Source organism: Pseudorca crassidens, chromosome 6, assembly GCF_039906515.1.
Source record: "Pseudorca crassidens isolate mPseCra1 chromosome 6, mPseCra1.hap1, whole genome shotgun sequence".
Classification (NCBI taxonomy): domain Eukaryota; kingdom Metazoa; phylum Chordata; class Mammalia; order Artiodactyla; family Delphinidae; genus Pseudorca; species Pseudorca crassidens.
Genome location: NC_090301.1, coordinates 34,956,076 through 34,979,290, shown reverse-complemented (window position 1 = coordinate 34,979,290; position 23,215 = coordinate 34,956,076). Strand labels below are relative to the sequence as shown.

Below are 23,215 nucleotides of genomic sequence, written 5' to 3'. Positions count from 1 at the left end.
ATCATTCATGAATCTTTAGTTTTAAATATTCACTTTTTCTAGCCAAATAAACCACTTACTTTAAAAAGGCTGCTGGTATTTGGATAGCTATCCAAAATCGGTTTAACGATTTCATACATTAACTAGATAAGAAAGCAATTTCGTGAGCAGAAATAGATAACCTATATAAACGAACAAGCTTTCAAACTACCAAAGGGCTCCAAGGCTTAAAAATAAGTACAGTCACAGAAAAATGTCACTTTTTACGGAAAGGGTTTTTTTATTTTGTAAAAAGTAATGTTTTGAGTATATTTACTTTACTCTTTTAAACCAGTAAAAGTACAATGATAAGCACTGAGTAAAAAGTACCTTGCTTTATGAACTTATTTTTAACACACTGACGGCATACTGCTCACTGAAGATAGAAATATGTGATCCAATTATAAAACATAACATGTACGTGTAAACACATACAACTAAATAGTTGTGAAAAAATAGAAGATTAATCAAAATACTCTGTTTTAAAATATTAAATTCAAGTTATGTGGAAACTGTATGATAAAAAATCATATTGTATCATCAGAATAACTCTTTAATGGTCATTTCTGAAAAAAAATATTAACTTTAGTTAAAAAGTTAAACTTTCTCTTCAAAGTACTTTCAAAACTTCACTATTCAAATGAAAAAATATTTTAACAGTTCATTCCATGACATGTTATATAGTTCTTATTCCAAGAAATCTTCTTGCGAGGTATAACTAAATCTGCTAGGAAAAGAGTAAGAAAAGCCAATCTAGGAAAGAAAATTGTTCCATTAAGTGGAAGTCAAAGTGTGATCTCAAATTATTGTCTTTTTTTCCCCCTCCCCCTCATTTCTTTTCATGCTACCTTTTGAGACTGAGAGTGCCCTGCAGGGAGTTCACCTTGATCTACATTTTCTCTCAAATCTCCCCCCATCTGGGACATAGCACTGGGAAGCACTAATATCACCCTCTCTATTTCACCAGACTGAAAGCTAAGCCCAAATCTCACTCCTATCCCTGGGCTGCAATGAGTAACATTAAATAAGTGCCTAAAATCTATAATTATTTCAGCAACAAAGTGGACTTGCTAGGGATGATTTTGCTCTACTGTTTTGTTGCCTTAATACCAATTAAACATTAAAAAAAAAAAGCCCACACACATTAAAAAACCTGAAATTAAAACCATCCCTAGACAAATAATTTAAACGTTGGGAAAATGAGAAGTAAAAATAGGCCCAACCACTTACAGTCTCCCTCCTCCATTCCTACTTCACACAATTCACCCTAAATAGAAAGAAACAAGTTTTCATCCTGACTGCATCGGGAAAGAGTGCCGCTTATTTGTATTAAACAGGTTGTAAGCTCGGAGAGGCAAACGGGACACCCTGAGTCCCCGTTTCCATCAATCGGTCTGGCCCTGCCCGTTCTCAGTCCGCGTGCCCAGGGCGCTGGCGGCGTCGGGGTTCGGCTCTGGGGGCCCTGCCGGCCTGGCCACGGTGCAGGCGGGCGTTGAAGGCCCCGTAGCGCACAAGGGAGTCCGCTTCAGTTTTATCACTCGGTGCGGGGTGGCCTTTTTGTCGCAGAGCAGAACCTTAGCTGGAGGTGGGTGCATGGCCCCGTTCTCAGCACCCCCGGTCTCGTGGGCAGCCTGGGGATGCCCGGGCAGGCCTGTGCCCACCGGGGACGGGGCTTTCAACGGTGCAGAGCGCTGAGCTGCCCTTCCTCCTGCAGCCGGGTTCATGGATGCCCGGGACCAGGGCTGCGGTACACTGGCCGGAGGCACCCTGACGGAAGCCGAGTTCTTGACTTTAATTTGGGTGCTGGTGGAAGGCCCCAAAAATCGTACTGGCTTAGGACCAGTCTTACAGTTCACGCCTCCTTCTTCCTCTTCATTGGGCGCTATCAGTCGCCTGTAAATAGAGAAGCAGGTTCTTGTCAAACAGCTGGTCCTGTAAACCAGCAGTTACAGGTTATGTAACTAATGAAAACGTCTCCAAAGTCTACCTTCAGGGTGAATAAAAAGGTTTTCGTCAAGAATTTGAGCCAAGAGGTATCAACCTACCTCATCTCCCACCAAGGTCAATAAGTAAATTAGCAAGTTTACAAAAGATTGTTTCAACTGTAATACACTCTTTCAAACTCACACATAATGTTAATACCAGCAAGTTAAAATTTGGAGCGTGACACTGGAATTACACAGCACATTACTCAGTTCTCACAAATTCTGATGTGATCCAGAGGATAACCAGGAGTATCTCAAGTTGTTTTTCCCAGAATAGCAGTTTCAAGAGATTTACTGAGGAAAAAAGGGTTTCACAAATAAACTTGAGAAATGCTACTGCATATGTTATTCTCCTCCTAAAGCTTTAAACTCTATATTAACAAATTAAAGATTCTATACTAAAGACACCTGTTTAGCTTTGTTGAATCCATATTTCCCAATCATTCTGTAATGCACCCTTTGGCACCCAGTAAAATTATCATGCTATGGAACACATTTTGGGAACTGCTAGAATAGTCGAACTCATGGTATAGTTAGACGGTTTTTGAATTCGAGAAGTATTGGACAAACCTTCAAAGATTCCTCAGCTGAGCTGCCATTCACTATAAAAAGCCTGAAGTGGAAACACTGTTTTACCTTATTTAATTTATTTTTTATTCATTTTGTTTAAACTAAAACAAACAAACAAAAAACAGTTCACCCATTTCTCCCACTGGCCCCCCCCCCCACCTCTGGCAACTACCAATCATTTCCCTGTTTTTTTGCTTTGGATTTTGTTTGTTTGTTGTTTGTTTGTTTTTAAGATTCCACATAAAAGACAGCTCATATGGTATTTGTCTTTCTCTGTCTGACTTATTTCACTTAGCATAATATCCTCAAGGTCCATTTGTTGCAAATATATATATATATACACACATACCACAATTTCTTTATATCATCATCCATCAATGGACACTTAGGTTGTTTTTATATCTTGGCTATTGTAAATAATGCTTTAATGAACATGGGGGTACATATATCTTTATGAGTTAGTGTTTTTGCTTTCTTTGGATAGACACCCAGAAGTAGAATTGCTGGATCATATGTTAGTCCTACTTAGAATTTTTTGAAGAACTTTCACATTATTTTCCATAGTGGCTGCACCAATTTACATTCCCACTAACAGTGCACAATGGTTCCTTTTTTTCCACATCCTTGCCAACATTTATTTCCTGTCTTTTTGATGACAGCCATTCTAACAAGCATGAGGTGATATCTCATTGTGGTTTTGATTTGCATTTCCCTGATGATTAATGATGTTGAGCATCTTTTCATTACCCATTGGTCATCTATATGTCTTCTTTGGAAAAATGTTTATTCAGATCTTCTGTCTATTTTTGAATCAGATTGTTTGTTTTTCTGCTATTGAGCTGTATGAGTTCTTTATATATTTTGGATATTAGCCCCTTATCAGATATATGATTTGCAAATATTTTCTACCATCCAGTAGTTTGCCTTTTCATTTTGTTGATGGTTTCCTTTGCTGTGCAGAAGCTTTTTTAGTTTGATGTAGTCCCACTTGTTTATTTTTGCTTCTGTTGCTTTTCATGTCTGATTAAAAGATCATCACTAAGACCTATGTCAAGGAGCTTACCACCTATTTTTTTTTCTAGGAGTTTTATGGTTTACATTCAAGTCTTTAATCCATTTTGAGTTAATTTTTGTGTAGTATGGTGTAAGATAGTGGTCCAGTTTCATTCTTTTGCATGTGGATATCCAATTTTCCCAACACCGTTTATTGAAGATACCTTTCCGCATTGTATATTTTTGGCTCCTTTGTTGTAAATCAGTTGGCCTATATATATGGGTTTATTTCTGGTCTCTCTCTTCTGTTCCACTGATCTGTGTGTCTGTTTTTATGCCAATACCATACCATTTAAATTACTATAGATTGGAATATAGTTTGAAATCAGGGAGCATGATGCCTTCAGCTTTGTTCTTCTTTCTCAAGATTGCTTTGGCTATTTAGGGTCTTTTGTGGTTCCATACATATTTTAGGATTGTTCGTCCTACTTCTGTGAACGTCATTGGAATTTTGATAGGGATTGCACTGAATCTGTATATTGCTTTGGGGAATACAGGCATTTTAATAATATTAATTCTTCCAATTCATGAATAGGGACTATCTTTCCATTTATTTGTGTCTTCTTCAATTGCTTTCATTAACGTCTTACAGTTTTCAACATACAGGTTTTTTATTATCTCCTTGGTTAAATTTATTCCTAGGCATTTTATTCTTCTTGATGCAACCATAAACTGGATTTTCTTAATTTCGCTTTCTGATAGTTCATTATTAGCATATAGAAATGCAACAGATTTTTGTGTATTGATTTTGTTTATTAGTTCTAACAGTTTTTTTGTGGAGTATTTAGGGTTTTCTATATATAATATCATGTCATCTGCAAACAGTGACAGTTTTACTTCTTCCTTTCCAATATGGATATTTTTAATTTACTTTTCTTGCCTAATTGCTCTGGCTGGGACTTCCAATACTATGTTTAGTAAAAACAGTGAGAGTGGGGGTCCTTATCTTGTTCCTGATCTTAGAGGAAATGCTTTGAGCTTCTCACCACTGAGTATGTTTGCTGTAGGCTTGTCATATAAGGCTTTATTATGTTGAGGTACATCCTCACTATACCTGCTGTGCTGAGAATTTTTATCATAAATGGATGCTGAATTTTGTCAAATACCTTTTCTGCGTCTATTGAGATGATCATATGATTTTTGATATGATATAAAAACCATTTGATAGATTGTTTCCAGTTCAAGATGACAACATAGGAAGATACTGAACTCACCTCCAATGGACACCCTGAGTTTACAGTTATATATGGAACAATTTCCTCTTAAATAAAACCTAAAGGCCGGCTGAGTGACAACTACATATTGGGCAACTGAGAAGAAAACAAAATTGAAGCAGGTAGGAGAAGCTGGAACACAATCTTGCCATAAACCCGTCCCCCAATGCAGTAATCCGCAACCAGGAAGAAAGTCAAAACCTGCATCTTCTCCCTAAGGAGGGAAAGATTCAAACCCCATATCGGGCTCCCCAGTTTTTAAGACATGCACTTGAGAGATGAGCCCCCAAAACATTTAACTTTGAAAATCAACAGGGTTCAAGTTCCGAGGCCCACAAGACTATAGCAATCTGATAAACAGCTCTTCAAGGGTCCACATGCTCAGATTCACCCACCCCAGGGCCCAGTTCAAAAGCGGCCAATTGCACTCAGACTTAAACAGTAAAGTAGCTCACCTGCTGATAGAAAAGTGCTGGCCTGAGGGGCAGGCGTCTAATTTAACACACACATCTAGAAGCCTGCTGGAACACTCTCTGGGAATGAAGACTAGCAGGTACCATCTTCATGCTCTCCCTTTGCTGTGCTCCAGAGCACCAGTATTTCCCGGAAGAGAGCTTTTACACTCATCTGGAACCCTCACTTTTTATGGCTCTTAGCCAGGGGACAACTCCTGATTGCCTGGCTCTGGAGGCCAGTGGAGCTTGCATTCCTGGTCCCATGGGACTGTAACAATTGCTGTTAACCCAGAAAGGAGCTCATAGCCTTGTCTGGTACCCCAATTTTTGCAAATGCTGCCAAGAGACACCTCTACGTTGCATGGCTCTGGCGGCCAGTAGGGCTTATGCTTGTGGGTCCCACAGGACTGTAACCAATGGAGAAAGAGTTCTTAACCAGCTACCACCCCAGCACACAACAAGAGGCAACAGATCCAGAAGCTCAGTCTTTCCGTGAAGGAGGTCTGTTAGCTGATCATCATGACTGCAGCCTGAGGGGCAGACTTCTAATTAAACACGCATCTAGGGGCTGACTATAATCTTTCCCAGAGACCTCATAGGGTGGGTGCTATCTTCGCACCCACCTTCTGCCACACTCCAAAGTGCCAGTGTCTCCTGAAGGGGAAATTTACATGCAGCTGTAGAATACAATAACTGAACTGATAAACACACTAGAGGGGTTCAACAGCAGACCAGATGAAGCAGAAGAAAGGATCAGTCAACTCAGTCAGGGCAGTGGAATTCACCCAATAAAAGCAGGAATAAAGAAAAAGAATGGAAAAAAAGTGAAGATAATTTAAGGGACTTACGGGACAACATCAAATGGACTAACATTCACATTATAGGGCTCCCAGAAGAAGACAGAGAGAAAGGAGAAGAAATTTTATTTGAAAAAATAATAGCTGAAAACTATATAGCTGAGAAAGGAAAGAGACATCCAGATCCAGGAAGTCCAGAGAATTCCAAACAAGATGAACTCAAAGAGACCCACACTAAGACACATTATAATTAAAATGTCAAAAGTGAAAGACAAGGAGAAAATCTTAAAAACAGCAAGAGAAAAATAACTTGTTATATAAAAAGGAACCCCCATAAGACCATCAGGAGATTTTCAGCAGAAATTTTGCAAGCCAGAAAGGAGTGGCATGATATATTCAAAGTAGTAAAAGAAAAAAATCCAACCAAGAATACTCTACCCAGCAAAATTACCATTCAGAATTGAAGGAATAATAAAGAGTTTTCCAGACAAACAAAAGCTAAAGGAGTTCATCACCATTAAACTGGCCTTACAAGAAGTGTTAAAGGGACTTCTTTAAGCTGAAAAGAAAGGGCACTAATTAGTAACAACACATATGAAAGAATAAATCTCACTGGAAAGGTAAATATATAGTAAAGGTAGTATATTAATCACTATAAAGTTAGTATAAAGGTTAAAAGAAAAAAGTAATAAAAATAACTATGATTACAATAATTAGTTATGGAATACACAATATAAAAAGATGTAAAATATGACACCAAAAACCTAAAACGTGGCAGGGGATAGTATAATGTTGAGCTTTACAATGGAATCAAACTTAAGTTGTTATCAACTTAAAACAGACTGTTATAGATATAAGTTGTTATATGTAAGCCTCATGGTAACCACAAAGCAAAAACTTATAGTAAATACACAAAAGATAAACAGAAAGGAATATAATCATACCACTAAAGAAAGTCATCAAACCATAAAGGAAGAGAGCATGAGAAGAAAGGAACAGAGACGAATTATAAAAACAATCAGAAAACAATCAACAAAATGGAAATAAGTACATATCTATCAATAATTACTTTAAATGCAAATGGATTAAATTCACAGAGTGGCTGAATAGATCAAAAAATAAGACCCATCTATATGCTGCCCACAAAAGACTCACTTAAGTGTAAGGACACACACACACTGAAAGTGAAGGGATGGGAAAAGATATTCCATGCAAACCAAAAGAAATCAAAAGAAAGCTGGAGTAGCTATACTTATATAAGATAAAATAGACTTTAAAACAAAGACTATAATAAGAGACAAAAAAGGGCATTACATAATCTTAAAAAGGTCAATCCAACAAGAGGATATAACATTTGTAAATATTAATGCACCCAAAATAGGAGCACCTAAAAAATAAGGCAAATATTAACAGAACTAAAGGAAGAAACAGAGAGCAATACAATAATAGTGGGAAACTTCAATACCCCACTTACATCAATGGATAGATCCTACAGATAGAAAATCAGTAAGGAAACATTGGCCTTAAATGACATGTTAGGCCAGATGGACTTAACAGATATTTACAGAACATTCCATCCAAAAATAACATAGTACACAATCTTCTCAGGTGCACATGGAACACTTTCCATGATAGATCATGTGTTAGGCCACGATATGAGTCTCAGTAAGTTTAAGACAACTGAAATCATATCAAGCTCCTTTTCTGACCACAATGGTATGAAACTAGAAATTAATTACACAAAGAAAACTGGAAAATTCACAAATACATAGAGATTAAACAAGTTACTGAACAACCAATGGGTCAAAGAAGAAATCAAGAGAGAAATCAAAAAATACCTTGAGACAAATAAAAATGGAAATGTAACATACCAAAATTTGTAGGATGCAGTGAAAGCAGTCCTAAGAGAGTTCATAGCAATGTTTACCTCAAGAAATAGGATAAATCTCTAATAAACAACCTAACTTTACACCTCAAGGAACTAGAAAAAGATCAAACAAAAGTTAGCAGAAGGAAGGAAATAACAAAGATTAGAATAGAAATGAATGTAATAGAGACTAAAAAGACAATAGGAAAGATCAATAAAACTAACAACTGATTTTCTGAAAAGATAAACAAAATTGACAAACCTTTAGCTAGATTCACCAAGAAAAAAGAGAGAACTCAAAATCAGAAATGAAAGAGGAGATGTTGAAACTGATACCATAGACATACAAAGGATAATAAGAGGCTACTATGAACAATTATATGCCAACAAATTGGACAACCTAGAAGAAATGAATTAATTCCTAAAAACATACAACCTACCAAGACTAAATCATGATGAAATAGAAAATCTGAACAGACCAATGACTACTAAGGAGATTGAAATCTCCTAACAAACAAAAGTTCAGGACCAGACAGCTTCACTGGTGAATTCTACCAAACCAATTCTTCAAAGAATTAATACCAGTCCCTCTCAAACACTTCCAAAAAACAAAAGAGGAGGGAACTCTCAAATTCATTAAGACCAGTAGTACCCTGATACCAAAACCAGACAAGGATGCCATAAGAAAGTTACACACCAATATCCCTGATGAACATAAATGCAAAAAATCCTCAAAAAAAAATACTAGCAAACTGAATTCAACAATACATTAAAAGGAACACACATGATGATTTACTCCAGGAATGCAAGGATGGTTCAACATCCACAAATCAGTCAATATGATACACTATACCAACAAAATGAAGGAAAAAAGTCACATGGAACATTATTTTAAATGACCTTAAAACTGTCAAACTGTCAAGCAACCACTGTCAAAAGCCTGCCTGCTCCTTCCACTGCTTCCATCAGTTTCACTTCATGAAGATCACCTTCTGAACATGTGTAATGGCAATCCTCCAAGTCTTCTTCCTCTGACTCAGCACTGTTGTGTTTTCAGAGGCAAATGTAAAATACTGAACTCTGATTTTTGGAAATGGGATCATAATAGCATAGTGATTTGAAATATAATATATTCAACCTCAAAACTCTACTGAACATAACTAAAATTTTGTAGGTGAGAAATGGTTCTTTGGGACCTCACAAGTGCTTCCAAGTCATCGTTACCTGGTCCATGAATCAAAAATGATACTTAATAAAATCCCAGAGGAAAAAGACAACTAACACAGAGGAGAGTTTCCATAAAACCATTTCTGCTTGCTTTATATTTTGTACACATCTTCCACTGGACTCTAGTCCAAGGTTGCTCCACCTGAGCACTATTGCCATTTGGGATTCAACAATTCTTTGTCATGGGGGGCTGCCCCCTGCATTCTAGGACGTTTAGAAGCAACCCTGGCCTCTACCCTCTGGATGCCAGCAACATCCCCCACCTGACAGTGTCTCCAAACGTTACCAAATATATCCCCTGGGGAACAAAACTGCCCCCAATGGAGAACTACTGCTCTAGACCCAAATAATATTTGCTAACTATAAGTTCGAACACCAAAATAAATGATAATAAAATGAGAGCCTTTAAGCAAAAAGATCTGTTTTAACGTATGATTTACTACTAAAAACTGAATAAAATTCTCTGCACCTCTGTGAAAGATCCAGAGGGCAAAAGTAAGAAAGCAGTCTGAAATTTCATACGGGCCCTGAATCAAATTCTAGAATAGATGATCAAGAAATCAGAATGTCTGAAAGTCATGAATACTACCCAGACAATGAAAATGAAATATAATTTTAAATGTACTTAAACCACAGTGAAAGACACAGATGTGGAGTGAATTCAGTGCTAATGATTTCATAGAACACAAGATAATACTACTAAATAAAAATGTTATTTGTGGTAACAGGAAGGAGAAAGGGATTCAGAATAAATCACAGGAAATTTCAAATATTAAGTCTAATAAATTTCTTGACTATTGCCAGTAAAATCTGGGATTTCACTTTAGTGGGGAAAAATACTTACCACAGCATTCTCACTGTGTCCAGTAGTATTTTTAAAATCATAGTCTCCCAAAAAGAACATACCATATAACTCAGTTTTAAAGAATTACTTCCACTTTTTACATAGTTCTGGTAACTTTGCATTTGATTTTTTTTTTTATTTTGGCCCCGCCACACAGTTTGTGGGATTTTATTTCCCTGACCAGGGATTGAACCCGGGCCCTCAGCAGTGAGAGCACAGAGTCCTAACCACTGACTGCCAGGGTATTCCCTCAAGATTTACATTTTGGGGCTTCCCTGGTGATGCAGTGGTTGAGAATCCACCTGCCAATGCAGGGGACACAGGTTCGAGCCCTGGTCCGGGAAGATCCCACATGCCGTGGAGCAACTAGGCCCGTCCACCACAACTACTGAGCCTGCGCTCTAGAGGCCGCGAGCCACAACTACCGAGCCTGTGTGCCACAACTACTGAAGCCCGCACGCCTAGAGCCCGTGATCCGCAACAAGAGAAGCCACCGCAGAGAAGCCTGTGCACCACAACGAAGAGTAGCCCCCGCTCACTGCAACTAGAGAAAGCCTACACTCAGCAACGAAGACCCAATGCAGCCAAAAATAAATAAATAAAGATTTATACTTTGATGGTAAGGCAGAATATTCACCTAGGTGATTAATAAGCTCAATGAGGTCAAGAACCATTATTCACTCCCCCAGTAGAGGCAGTAAAAATATAGGTCATAGATTAATTTTTTAAAAATCAACAAAGAACAGATAACCTCTTTCGAATTGGGGCCATGTGACGTAGGCTTCCATGTAAAGGCCGCTCTTCCAGAGTCCAACATTCTATCAGTTCATGAGGCACCCGCCAGTAGCTAACACCTGGAAGATAAAAAGACAATTTAGAGAACCACTGTCCACTGCCAAAGGCTCAGCAACACTTTTGTATAAGACCGGCCAGAAAAAGTTTAAGGTTCATGACTCCCATTTGATGAAGAGAAGTATAAGCAGGAAGTGCTCCCAAGAAGATCCAGGGCAATAGTGGCATAGCTCATGACCCGGGTCCAGAAAGAGCTGGCTACCAGCCGCCCCAGCTCTGCCACTGATAACCAGAGGTCGTTATACAGACCTTGGGCAACTGAGTGTATGCTGGTTAAGGGCACAGGCACTGGAGCCAAAACTGCCTGGGTCTGGATCCCATTTCTGTTATTCACTAATCATATCACCTTGGGAAAATTTTCTCATCTGTGAAATGATGACAATAATAGTACATACCTTGCTGCGATAATTAAATGAGAAAATAAAAACAAAATGCCTAGAACAGGGCCTGGCACAGACTTAGCACTCAAGAGATGTTAGGTGCCTTTATTATAAGTCACAGTGTTGGTAGTAATGTGAAAGGATTGGACAGTAGGGGTTCTAACACTTGCCCTGTCTACCTCACTAGGTTGCTGCAATCATCAAATCAGATAAATTTTGTGAACCACTCTGTAAGAGGCAACCACTATATGAATATGAGGTATCAATACCTTATAGGCATCTTTTCAAACAAGAATAATCTGTGTTAATGTGGCAGGCCAAGATTCCAGTCAAATTCACTTAATTTTTAAATCTGATATGTTTCTTTGTTTAAATTTATTCTATTGAAGTATAGTTGATTTACAATGTTGTGTTAATTTCTGCTGTACAGCAAAGTGATTCAGTTATACATACATACATATGTGTATGTGTATATATATATATTTTTTTTTTTCATATTCTTTTCCATTATGGTTTATCACAGGATATTGAATACAGTTCCCTGTGCTATACAATAGGACCTTGTTGTTTATCCATTCTATATATAATAGTTTGATATGTTTCTGATTGAAAGCTGAAAATGTATTCCTTTTTTTTTTAAATTTATTTTTGGCTGTGTTGGGTCTTCATTGCTGCGCGCGGGCTTTCTGTGGTTGCAGCGAGCGGGGGCTGCTCTTCGTTGTGCTGCGCGGGCTTCTCAGTGCGGTGGAGCATGGGCTCTAGGCGCATGGGCTGCAGTAGCTGTGGCACGCGGGCTCAGTAGTTGTGGCTTGTGGGCTCAGTAGTTGTGGCACGTGGGCTCAGTAGTTGTGGCTCGCGGGCTCTAGAGCACAGGCTCAGTAGTTGTGGTGCACAGGCTTAGCTGCTCCGCGGCATGTGGGATCTTCCCGGACAAGGGAACGAACCTGTGTCCCCTGAATTGGCAGGCGGATGCTTAACCACTGCGCCACCAGGGAAGTCCCTGGAAATGTATTCTTATGAAGCTTAAAAACCTTATGCTAAGTGAAAGAAGCCAGACACAAAAGGTTATATATTGTATGATTCCATTTATATAAATATCCAGAATACACAAATCCACTGAGACAGAGAGCTGACTGGTAGTTGCCAGGGGCTGAGGGGAGAGGGGAATGCAGAGTAACTGCTTAATGGATACTGGGTTTCCTTTTGTGGTGACAGAAGTGTTTTGGAACTAAATAGAGGTGCTGGTTACACACACTGTTAATGTAGCAAATGTCACTGAAATGTATACTGTAATTAATTCTATGCTGTGTGAATTTCACCTCATTTTTAAAAAAAAGAACCATAAAAATTATACATAGACACATTAAAAAAGGCTTAAAGAATGATGCTGAATAAAAACTGCTTGGTATTAAAAACAACAGTAACCTTTAAGTCCCAAGAAGGAATCTGGTGTCTTCTTTTTTAATCATTAAAGGGCTAGTAATAACAAACAACTTAGCAAGCTGGGCACATAAGTTATTATATATAATAGACATGTCCAAATACTCGAAGTCTATGGACCTCATTTTAAGACAACAACTTTCTAGAACTGCTTGATCATACTCCCAAACCTACTTATGCCACAAAGCCATCACCAAATCTCATCCATTAAGTTTTTATTTTTAAGTCAGGTTTATTGAGATATAATTTACATAAAATAAAATTCACTCTTTTTAAGTACACTGAGTTTTGACAGATGTATACAGTCATGTAACTATGGCCACAATCAAGATACAGAACATTTCTATCATCCCCAAAAAGTTCCCTCCTACCCTTCCACAGTTGATGCCCTGTCCTCCATTCCTTAGTTTTGCCTTTTCCAAAGTATCATATAAATGGAATCATACACCACATAGCCTTTTGTGTCTGGCTTCTTTACCATGATGCTTTGAAGATTCATCCATGTTGATATATGTATCAATAATCATCTCTTTTTATTTCTGAGTATTCCTTTAAATGGATATACTGCAGGCTTCCCTGGTGGCGCAGTGGTTGCGAGTCCACCTGACAATGCAGGGGACACGGGTTTGTGCCCCGGTCCGGGAAGATCCCACATGCCACAGAGCGGCTGGGCCTGTGAGCCATGGCTGCTGAGCCTGAGTGTCCGGAGCCTGTGCTCTGCAACGGGAGAGGCCACAACAGTGAGAGGCCCGCGTACCGCAAAAAAAAAAAAAAAAAAGGATATACTGCAATTTGTTTTTAAGACTTTCATTTTTTTCCTACCTATAATTCACATTCATTGTACAAAACTTGGAAAATATAGAAAAGTATATATAAAAAAAATAAAAATCACTTCTAATCCTAAAACTAGGAATCGTGGCTCATGACATTTTGATGTATCTCATTCCAGTCTTTTTTCTATTCGTATGATATGCACATAATTGAAAACACATTATATTTAATTTTGTTTTCTGCTTTTGACCATTTCTTACTTTATCATGCGCACTCATCAACATAAAAAGTTATTCAAAATAATTTTATTTTATCATTATTATTTTTTCAGCCACGCAGCATGCGGGATCTTAGTTCCCCAACCAGGGATCGAACCCATATTCCCTGCAGTGGATGTGTGGAGTCCTAACCAAAAGACCACCCAGGAATTCCCTCAAAATAATTTTAATAGCTATATCCATCTATAACCTGTGGATGTGCCAATGTGTATTTAACCCTGTATTATAGACATTTAGATTGCTTTTATTTTTTCCCTATTATGAATAATGTTTAGTTGAACATCTCTGTTCATAAGCCTTTGTCTGCATTTGATTTTGTCTTTAAGGTAGATTTCTAGAAGTAGAATTATTGGCTCAAAGAATATGAACAATTTTGATGCTATTGATACATACTGATAAATTATTTCCAAAAAAAGTAATATGAACTTTATTCCTGCCAAGAATTCATGAGATCTTTACTAATCTGGTATATAAAAAAATAGTTCTCATTTAATGTATAGTTCATTGATAATGAGTTTGAACCTCTGCCACATTTATTTCCTTTTCTGGGAATTTTATGGCCATGAACCTTATACATTTATTTGTAGTAGGGTTGAGCTGGTTTTCTAATGAATTTAAATAAACCCTCTTTATTATAAGGGTAATCTTTGTCCAGTTAATGCAACACTTTTATCCAAGTTTTTTATTAGTTTCTAAATTTTATTTATAATGTTTTATGTTTTAAAGTTAATACATTAAATATTATGTAATCAAACTTCTTTGTCTTTATGTTTTATTTTAAGCTTATAATTTCTTTCCCTATTAAGAAATCAGTTATTTGCTTACATTTCATTATAGTCTATAATAGTTTCATTTTTCATTCATAAATCTACCTGGGATTATTTTCATAAATGATGTGAGGTTAAAGTTCTGTTTTTCTCCCAAATAATCTATCCTTTTTTATTGGTATTTAATGCTTTCTTATCACATAGTGATTTTATTCTTATAAATTTAATGGGTTTTACTCCTGATCTCTGCATCTATTCTTGTACCAGAAAGACATGGTTTTATTAGTATAGAGCTACATATAGTATTTTGGCCATCAAACAGAGTTAAACTCATCCCTCTAATGACTTCTACTTCCCAAAATGTTTTGGGGTATTTCACCTGTTTATTCTTTCAAAGGAATTTTAGGATCATTTCCTCAAGATTCCCAAAGAGGTCCATTGATATTTTGGTAGGAATTGTGTTAAACCTATAATTTAATCTGAGAAACACTGACATCTTTATAATATTCAGATTTCTCATTCAGGATCATGGTATGTCTCACAGTAATCTTCATCTCTTCTTTTTTATAGATGGATAGATGGATGGATGGACAGATAAATACATTTTAGCAGTTTTCTTCGTAAAGGACCCAAGCATTTCTTGGTGGCACAGCCTAGTTATTTTTGTTTATTGCTATTGTGAATGGGATTTTCTCCTATAATTTCTAATTAATTTACCATAAGTAAGCTGCTAATCTTTATTTATATTGTATCTAGCTAGTTTAGTCTACTAAACTCATCATTTGAAATACCTTTAGTCGATTATTTTCGGGTTTTCTACAAAGACATACTGTCCACAAATAACAATAACTGTCTTCTTCCTTTCAATAGTTCTTTCTCTTACTTCTGTTTCCTGTATTATGGCTTTCCACAGGCCTTCCAGAACTTTGTTAGATAACAATGTTACTCTATTGCATGCTTTCTAAAAAGTTAAAATCAGTCACACGCTTTGTTAAAGTCAGTGATCCCAGCTCTCTGCTCCAGCTTCCTGAGTCAGTGTAGAAAGAAACCCAGCCAGGCCCTCCCAAAGCTTCCCAGGCAGGCTGCTAGTCCAGCGGCACAAAAGGAGACAAGAACACCAGGGGGGTAGTTCTTCAACTTAAGCCCAAGTGTCTCAAAGTCAATTCAATCTCAAGTAATAAGCTTAAAGAGAATAGCATTTTGTTCAACACACTTCATCCTATCTGTTTGAAGGGCGTGATATGAAAAGAAAAAGGAGGAAAACTGAGTGGGGCAAAGTTGAGGAAAAAAAGGATTGGTACTAGCATCCTGCCTGAAAGAGGAACAGCTGATAGTTTTAAAAAGCCTCTTCCTTTCCTTATTCAATCTTACATGACTTGCAATGTCTGTCTCTACCAGCTTTTAAGATCATTTGAGGACTGAGATGTGTCTTATTTATCTTTGGACAATTTTAGGACTTAATTATAGTGCTTGCACCTAATTGACACTCAATACATGTTAATTAAGAAAAAAAACTTAGGCATAGAACAGTTAACCCTCTGTGATCTTTAAGCAAGTGGCATGTCTCTCTGAGACTTCTTCTCCTCTTCAATAAAATCGTAAACCAGCATACAGGCTTGTTTTAGGACTAAGAGATACTGAATGTAAACTACATATCACACTGAATATCAAGCAGCATTACTATTATCAACTCACATAAGCAGCTTGGTAAAGACAGTCAAATTTCAAAGTGTGCATTTAAAGAATATTTGTTTTCTAAGGGCTCTTTAGATATCTTCCCAGCATGATTTTCATTTTCTCTCTCTCCCTTTATTTTTTTTTGATTACACATTTTATGCTTAATTTAGAGGTATACTTCCTAGGACAATGCTAGGTACACAGTAGGTGCTACAGAAACTCTTTTTATTATTTTTTTTGTAATAAATTTATTTATTTATTTTTGGCTGTGTTGGGTCTTCCTTGCTGTGCGCGGGCAGTCTCTAGTTGCAGCAAGCGGGGGCTATTCTTCGTTGTGGTGCGCGGGCTTCTCATTGTAGTGGCTTCTCTTGTTGTGGAGCATGGGCTCTAGGCGCGTGGGCGTCAGTAGTTGTGGCTCGTGGGCTCTAGAGCGCAGGCTCAGTAGTTGTGGCACACGGGCTTAGTTGCTCTGTGGCATGTGGGATCTTTCTGGACCAGGGCTCGAACCCGTGTCCCCTGCATTGGCAGGCGGATTCTTAACCACTGCACCACCAGGGAAGCCCCAGAAACTCTTTTTAAATTGAACTAAATAAGCATAACTAACAAAAGTGTATTTTAGGTTACTGTATTATAGATTATTAATAATACCTAGCAATTCATGGGGTTTAAAAATTTGTAAGTAAACTGCCTCAGTGTTACTATAAGGTGACAACTACCTGGACCCACACCAAAAACATTTTCTCAAAAAAAGAAATGCTGTATTTGAACTTGCTTTGTCTTATTAAGGAAAAGTCTACTTTCTGCCATGAAATGAAAGAATTGTACTGTACCTTTTCCTTCCCAGGCATCAAAGGCATCCATCATTTCCTTCAATTCTGCTACTGAATAATAGCTCCAAATATACTGAACATTATTTCCTGCCTCCCTAGAAATATTACAAAAGGTAATGAAAATATACTACCTAGGTATATATACAGCTAATAGACACTCAATAAGTACTTGTTAACTAAGGGAAAAAAATATGTAGGTAATGAGTAGTTGTTCTTCTGTGATCCTTAAGCATATATATATATATGTATATATATATATATATTCTATATACGACATACTAGATGAGTATAATATACTATACTTACGTACTAACCTACATTTAGTCTCTTTTTACTGCGGTAAAGTATTCGTTAATTCCACAATATAAACTGTGCAGACAAATCAACAAATCCTTAAAATAAGTTTTCTTAAAAAAATCACCTAACTCCAGTAAAGTTAGAAAAGGTTCAACTTTGACTAAAACTTTCCTAGCACTATGTCAGGCACTTATATATCATATACAAACATCCCTGCCTGTAAAGAATTCAGAAAATGATAACATATTAATTATCTAAACAGCAAGCTCATGTGGTCGTGCATTAGTCACTGGCATGTGACCCAATCCAATCTCTCAGAGAATTAAAAAAAAAAATTTTGCTAAGTGAATTGACTAGTATAAATGAGATTACAGGGAAAATATTAACAGAATAACCCTTAAGAATTTAACATGTTCAAGGCATAGAATTTTAAAGTTGGGAGGGACCAGATGAAAAGTCTTTCAGCATTTCTCAAACCAGGACACCAAGACACAGGCCAGTGCTGGGTCCCTCAGTGGGCCTGCTGACTTCTAGGCCAGGCTTCTGTCCCTGGACTATAGTGGAGGGGAGATACCCAGGCATGTGGCTTTTGTTTTCTTTCTTTCTTTTCTCTTTTTATAATGCCTCTCAGGGGATTCTGATGACCACTCCCAGTTGAGAACCACTGTACTAGACCACGTAGATGGCCTATTGCTTATACAGATGTGAAATGGTCTGAATTACAACCTCCTCATGAAACAGGCCTATCTCGACAGCTATGAGATTCACTCTGTCTGTTGAGAGGTACTGGCTTCTTTCCTAGTCAACCACATATTCCATTCAATAACACCTCTTAGAAGAGACCAAGACTTTATTTTGTTCCTTTTCATATTTAAACGCAGACATACCTTTTAAAAACGCATTTACTGTGAATTCTTCCTCCCAGCTGCTTATCAATTGCATCTGTTCCATCAGTTTTTGTGGAATATACACCAATAATTCTACTCTCACAGCTTGCACCAGATGTGTTAAGATAGTGGAGAACCCAAACTGTTGGTTTATTGCAAACTAAACCATACGAATCACAGAAGTCTGTTAAAGCCTGGGGCAAAAAAATATATAAAATTTGAATTTAATTCTGGAGTAAAGTCAAAATGAATTTGCTCTATTACTTTCATGTAAAGCTGTAATTTCAGCTGGTCATAACGGAAATAAAAAGATTATATATCTCAGCCTACTGTTTATGCCTTTAAAAACCAAACCATTTGTTGAATTTGGGGTATTGGGGGAGGTGAGGCAAATTACCACCCAAAAACCCAAAACCTTCTCAGCTAGAGAATCTTTTTCCACATGGAAATTATGTTTTACTTCCTCTTCCTTTAGACTCACTACCAACATCATTTTAAAATCTTCATATAATAAGCAAAAGTTAAAATTCTTTCTTTTCCCTTTCTTTTCCCCCCGATTTTCCATTTGACTCAATCTTCCTTTTACCTCCTACTGACTTGCCCCATAGTTGATACTTATTCTTAACTCCAAATCCAATCATGGATTTACCAGATTAACTTGTTCTTTTACACTGAAAGATATGAATATATGAACTCGATATATACTGTCTGAACTCATTTGGCATTTATCCACCTATTCACTCAATCACTTGAATACTAAGTACCTATGTGTGAATAATAAGCACTGTCTAAGGCCTTGGAGACATAATGGTGAGCAGGAGACAGGGTCCCTCCTTGAGTTTACAGCTGATGCAGAAGACAGACATTAAATAAGCCATCAGCACACAGTGTAAGAAGTGCTACTAGGTAAGCCTACGAGGTGCTAAGGGGCACAGAGGAACAGGGCTTCACCCAGTGGAGTGGTACAGGCCTTCCCTGGGAGAAACAGCATTATTGCTGTGAGCTCTCTGAGGACAGGCACTCTTTTCTGTTTTGTTTTGTATCCCAAGTCCCTAGAAAAGTACCTGATACAAAGGAGATGCTTAATATTTACTGACTCAGTGAAGGAAAAGAGGACCCTAACATGTGTTGCATTTTCATTTAATATTGCCATCTAACTCCTGTATTGGCTTTTATCTTCACTTGCACATCTATGAAAATCACCAATAACATTATAAACCATTCAAGGGCAAAAACTGCATGTCATATTTCTTTGTGTCCCACACAGTCCCTAGAACAGGGTCCTATATGTCAAAAACATTTGAAATAAATAGGAGTTGGCTGGCAGAATGAATGTTCGCATGCTGTGTCTGTTGTGCATACAAACCAAGAATGAAAGACTATAAAGGTGAATGCTAATCTGTCCCAACTTTCCAGTTAGGCTTTTTCAGCCCCACTCTGCAGATATGGCAAACAGCATCAAAAGACTGTTCGACAAATCAGTTTATAAATAATTCCAATAGCAGAACCCATACAACCATGCAAATTCCCAAAGGGGATCTGGAACCAAATCAACTTTCTCTTCATGCTGCACTCCTAATAACCATACTGTCAGCTTGCTCTCCTAAACACTGACATCCAACTCAAAGAATTCAAACCAATTCAAACCACTTTTCACTATGAACAATTATCTAGGAAAAATATTTTTCTTAGATGTTCAAGGTGCTAATTAATAGTAAATATAATACTTATCAATAAGACAAAACAGATGAAGCTGTTCAAGTCATGTAAAGACATTTCAAATGTGATTTAAAACAGAAGCATCTTAAAAAAAGATTTACTGATCTCAAGGTGAAGTAATCAAACTAATGTTTTAGCTTAGTAACAAACTGCTACACTCACTAAATCAGGTAAGGGATTTTATACAATCTTTTATTTATCATGACCATCCTTTTAAAATATCATTTCAGTAAATGAATTAATCCCACTATACCCTCACATACTACAGTACTGCTCTTAATTTAAGAAGAACTTCAAGAGCAGAAGAGTTCTATTTAAAAAAGCCATCAGAAAGTGTTAAACATTCAATGAGGAATAAAAACTCCATAAACTTTTGGGTGGCGTGGTAATACACTTTCCTAGAATACAATTTTGGCCTTAAAAAATGAGTAGTGGTAATTAAGAAACATGTCTTCAAAAACTGTAGAGAAGTAACAATATGTTACTAAATAACCAAGAGATCACTGAAGAAATCAAAGAGGAAATCAGAAAATACCTAGAGAAAAATGACAATGAAAACACGATGATCCAAAACCTATGGGATGCAGCAAAAGCAGTTCTAAGAGGGAAGTTTACAGCAATACAAGCCTACCTCAAGAAACAACAAACATCTCAAATAAACAATCTAACCTTGCACCTAAAGGAATGAGAGAAAGAAGAACAAACAAAACCCAAAGGTAGTAGAAGGAAAGAAATCATAAAGATCAGAGCAGAAATAAATGAAATAGAAACAAAGAAAACGATAGCAAAGATCAATAAAACTAAACACTGGTTCCTTGAGAAGATAAACAAAATTGATAAACCTTTAGCCAGACTCATCAAGAAAAAGAGGGAGAGGACTCAAATCAATAAAATTAGAAATGAAAAAGGAGAAGTTACAACAGATACTGAAGGAATACAAAGCATCCTAAGAGACTACTACAAGCAACTTTATACCAGTAAAATGGATAACCTGGAAGAAATGGACAAATTCTTAGAAACGTATAACCTTCCAAGACTGAACCCAGAAGAAATAGAAAATATGAACAGACCAATCACAAGTAATAAAATTGAAACTGTGATTAAAAATCTTCCAACAGGACTCCCCTGGTGGCACAGTGGTTAAGAATCCACCTGCCAATGCAGGGGACACGGGTTTGAGCGCTGGTCTAGGAAGATCCCAGATGCCGCAGAGCAACTAAGCCCGTGCGCCACAACTACTGAGCCTGCGCTCTACAGCCTGTGTGCCACATCTACTGAGCTCACATGCTGCAACTACTGAAGCCTGCGCACCTACAGCCCGTGCTCCGCCACAAGAGAAGCCACCGCAATGAGAAGCCCGTGCACTGCAATGAAGAGTAGCCTCCGCTCACCACAACTAGAGAAAGCCCACACGCAGCAACAAAGACCCAATGCAGCCAAAAATAAAGTAAATAAATTTATAAAAAAGAAAACTAAAATTAAAAAAAAATAAATTAAATAAATAAAAAATCTTCCAACAAACAAAAGTCCAGGACCAGATGGCTTCACAGGTGAATTCAAACAAACATTTAGAGAAGAGCTATCATCCATCCTTCTCAAACTCTTCCAAAAAATTGCAGAGGAAGGAACACTCCCAAACTCTTTCTATGAGGCCACCATCACCCTGATATCAAAATGAGACAAAGATATGACAAAAAAAGAAAACTACAGAGCAATATCACTGACGAATATAGATGCAAAAATCCTCAACAAAATACTAGCAAACAGAATCCAACAACACATTAAAAGGATCGTACACCATGATCAAGTGGGATTGATCCCAGGAATGCAAGGATTCTTCAATATACGCAAATCTATCAATGTGATAAACCATATTAACAAATTGAAGGAGAAAAACCATATGATCATCTCAATAGATGCAGAGAAAGCTTTTGACAAAATTCAACACCCATTTATGATAAAAACCCTGCAGAAAGTAGGCATAGAGGGAACTTTCCTCAACATAATAAAGGCCATATATGACAAGCCCACAGAAAACATCATCCTCAATGGTGAAAAACTGAAAGCATTTCCACTAAGATCAGGAAAAAGACAAGGTTGCCCACTCTCACCACTATTATTCAACATTGTTTTGGAAGTTTTAGCCACAGCAATCAGAGAAGAAAAGGAAATAAAAGGAATCCAAATTGGAAAAGAAGAAGTAAAGCTGTCACTGTTTGCAGATGACATGATCCTATACATAGAGAACCCTAAAGATGCTACCAGAAAACTACTAGAGCTAATCAATGAATTTGGTAAAGTGGCAGGATACAAAATTAATGCACAGAAATCTCTGGCATTCCTATATACTAATGATGAAAAATCTGAAAGTGAAATCAAGAAAACACTCCCATTTACCATTGCAACAAAAAGAATAAAATATCTAGGAATAAACCTACCTAAGGAGACAAAAGACCTGTATGCAGAAAATTATAAGACACTGATGAAAGAAATTAAAGATGATATAAATAGATGGAGAGATATACCACGTTCTTGGATTGGAAGAATCAACATTGTGAAAATGACTCTACTACCCAAAGCAATCTATAGATTCAATGCAATCCCTATCAAACTACCACTGGCATTTTTCACAGAACTAGAACAAAAAATTTCACAATTTGTATGGAAACACAAAAGACCCCGAATAGCCAAAGCAATCTTGAGAACGAAAGAAGGAACTGGAGGAATCAGGCTCCCTGACTTCAGACTATACTACAAAGCTACAGTCATCAAGACGGTATGGTACTGGCACAAAAACAGAAAGATAGATCAATGGAACAGGATAGAAAGCCCAGAGATAAACCCATGCACATATGGACACCTTATCTTTGATAAAGGTGGCAGTAATGTACAATGGAGAAAGGACAGCCTCTTCAATAAGTGGTGCTGGGAAAACTGGACAGGTACATGTAAAAGTATGAGATTAGATCACTCCCTAACACCATACACAAAAATAAGCTCAAAATGGATTAAAGACCTAAATGTAAGGCCAGAAACTATCAAACTCTTAGAGGAAAACATAGGCAGAACACTCTATGACATAAATCAAAGCAAGATCCTTTCTGACCCACCTCCTAGAGTAATGGAAATAAAAACAAAAATAAACAAATGGGACCTAATGAAACTTCAAAGCTTTTGCACAGCAAAGGAAACCATAAACAAGACCAAAAGACAACCCTCAGAATGGGAGAAAATATTTGCAAATGAAGCAACCGACAAAGGATTAATCTCCAAAATTTACAAGCAGC

The 23,215-nt window shown here is 37.3% G+C and overlaps 1 protein-coding gene across 2 annotated transcripts in view; it reads right to left on the bottom strand.

Annotated features, from left to right (window-relative positions):
* Positions 1–235: 235 nt before the first annotated feature.
* KCTD18 (potassium channel tetramerization domain containing 18) overlaps positions 236–23,215 on the bottom strand; it is a 31,107-nt gene continuing 8,127 nt past the window's right edge. For both annotated transcript variants that reach the window (XM_067741061.1, XM_067741062.1), the window contains 4 exons: positions 18,210–18,403; positions 17,026–17,120; positions 10,782–10,884; positions 236–1,911 (listed from right to left, as the gene is read on the bottom strand). In XM_067741061.1, coding sequence (XP_067597162.1) covers positions 1,404–1,911; positions 10,782–10,884; positions 17,026–17,120; positions 18,210–18,403 — 900 coding nt within the window. In that variant the 3' untranslated portion in view covers positions 236–1,403. The remainder of the gene's footprint in view (positions 1,912–10,781; positions 10,885–17,025; positions 17,121–18,209; positions 18,404–23,215) is intronic.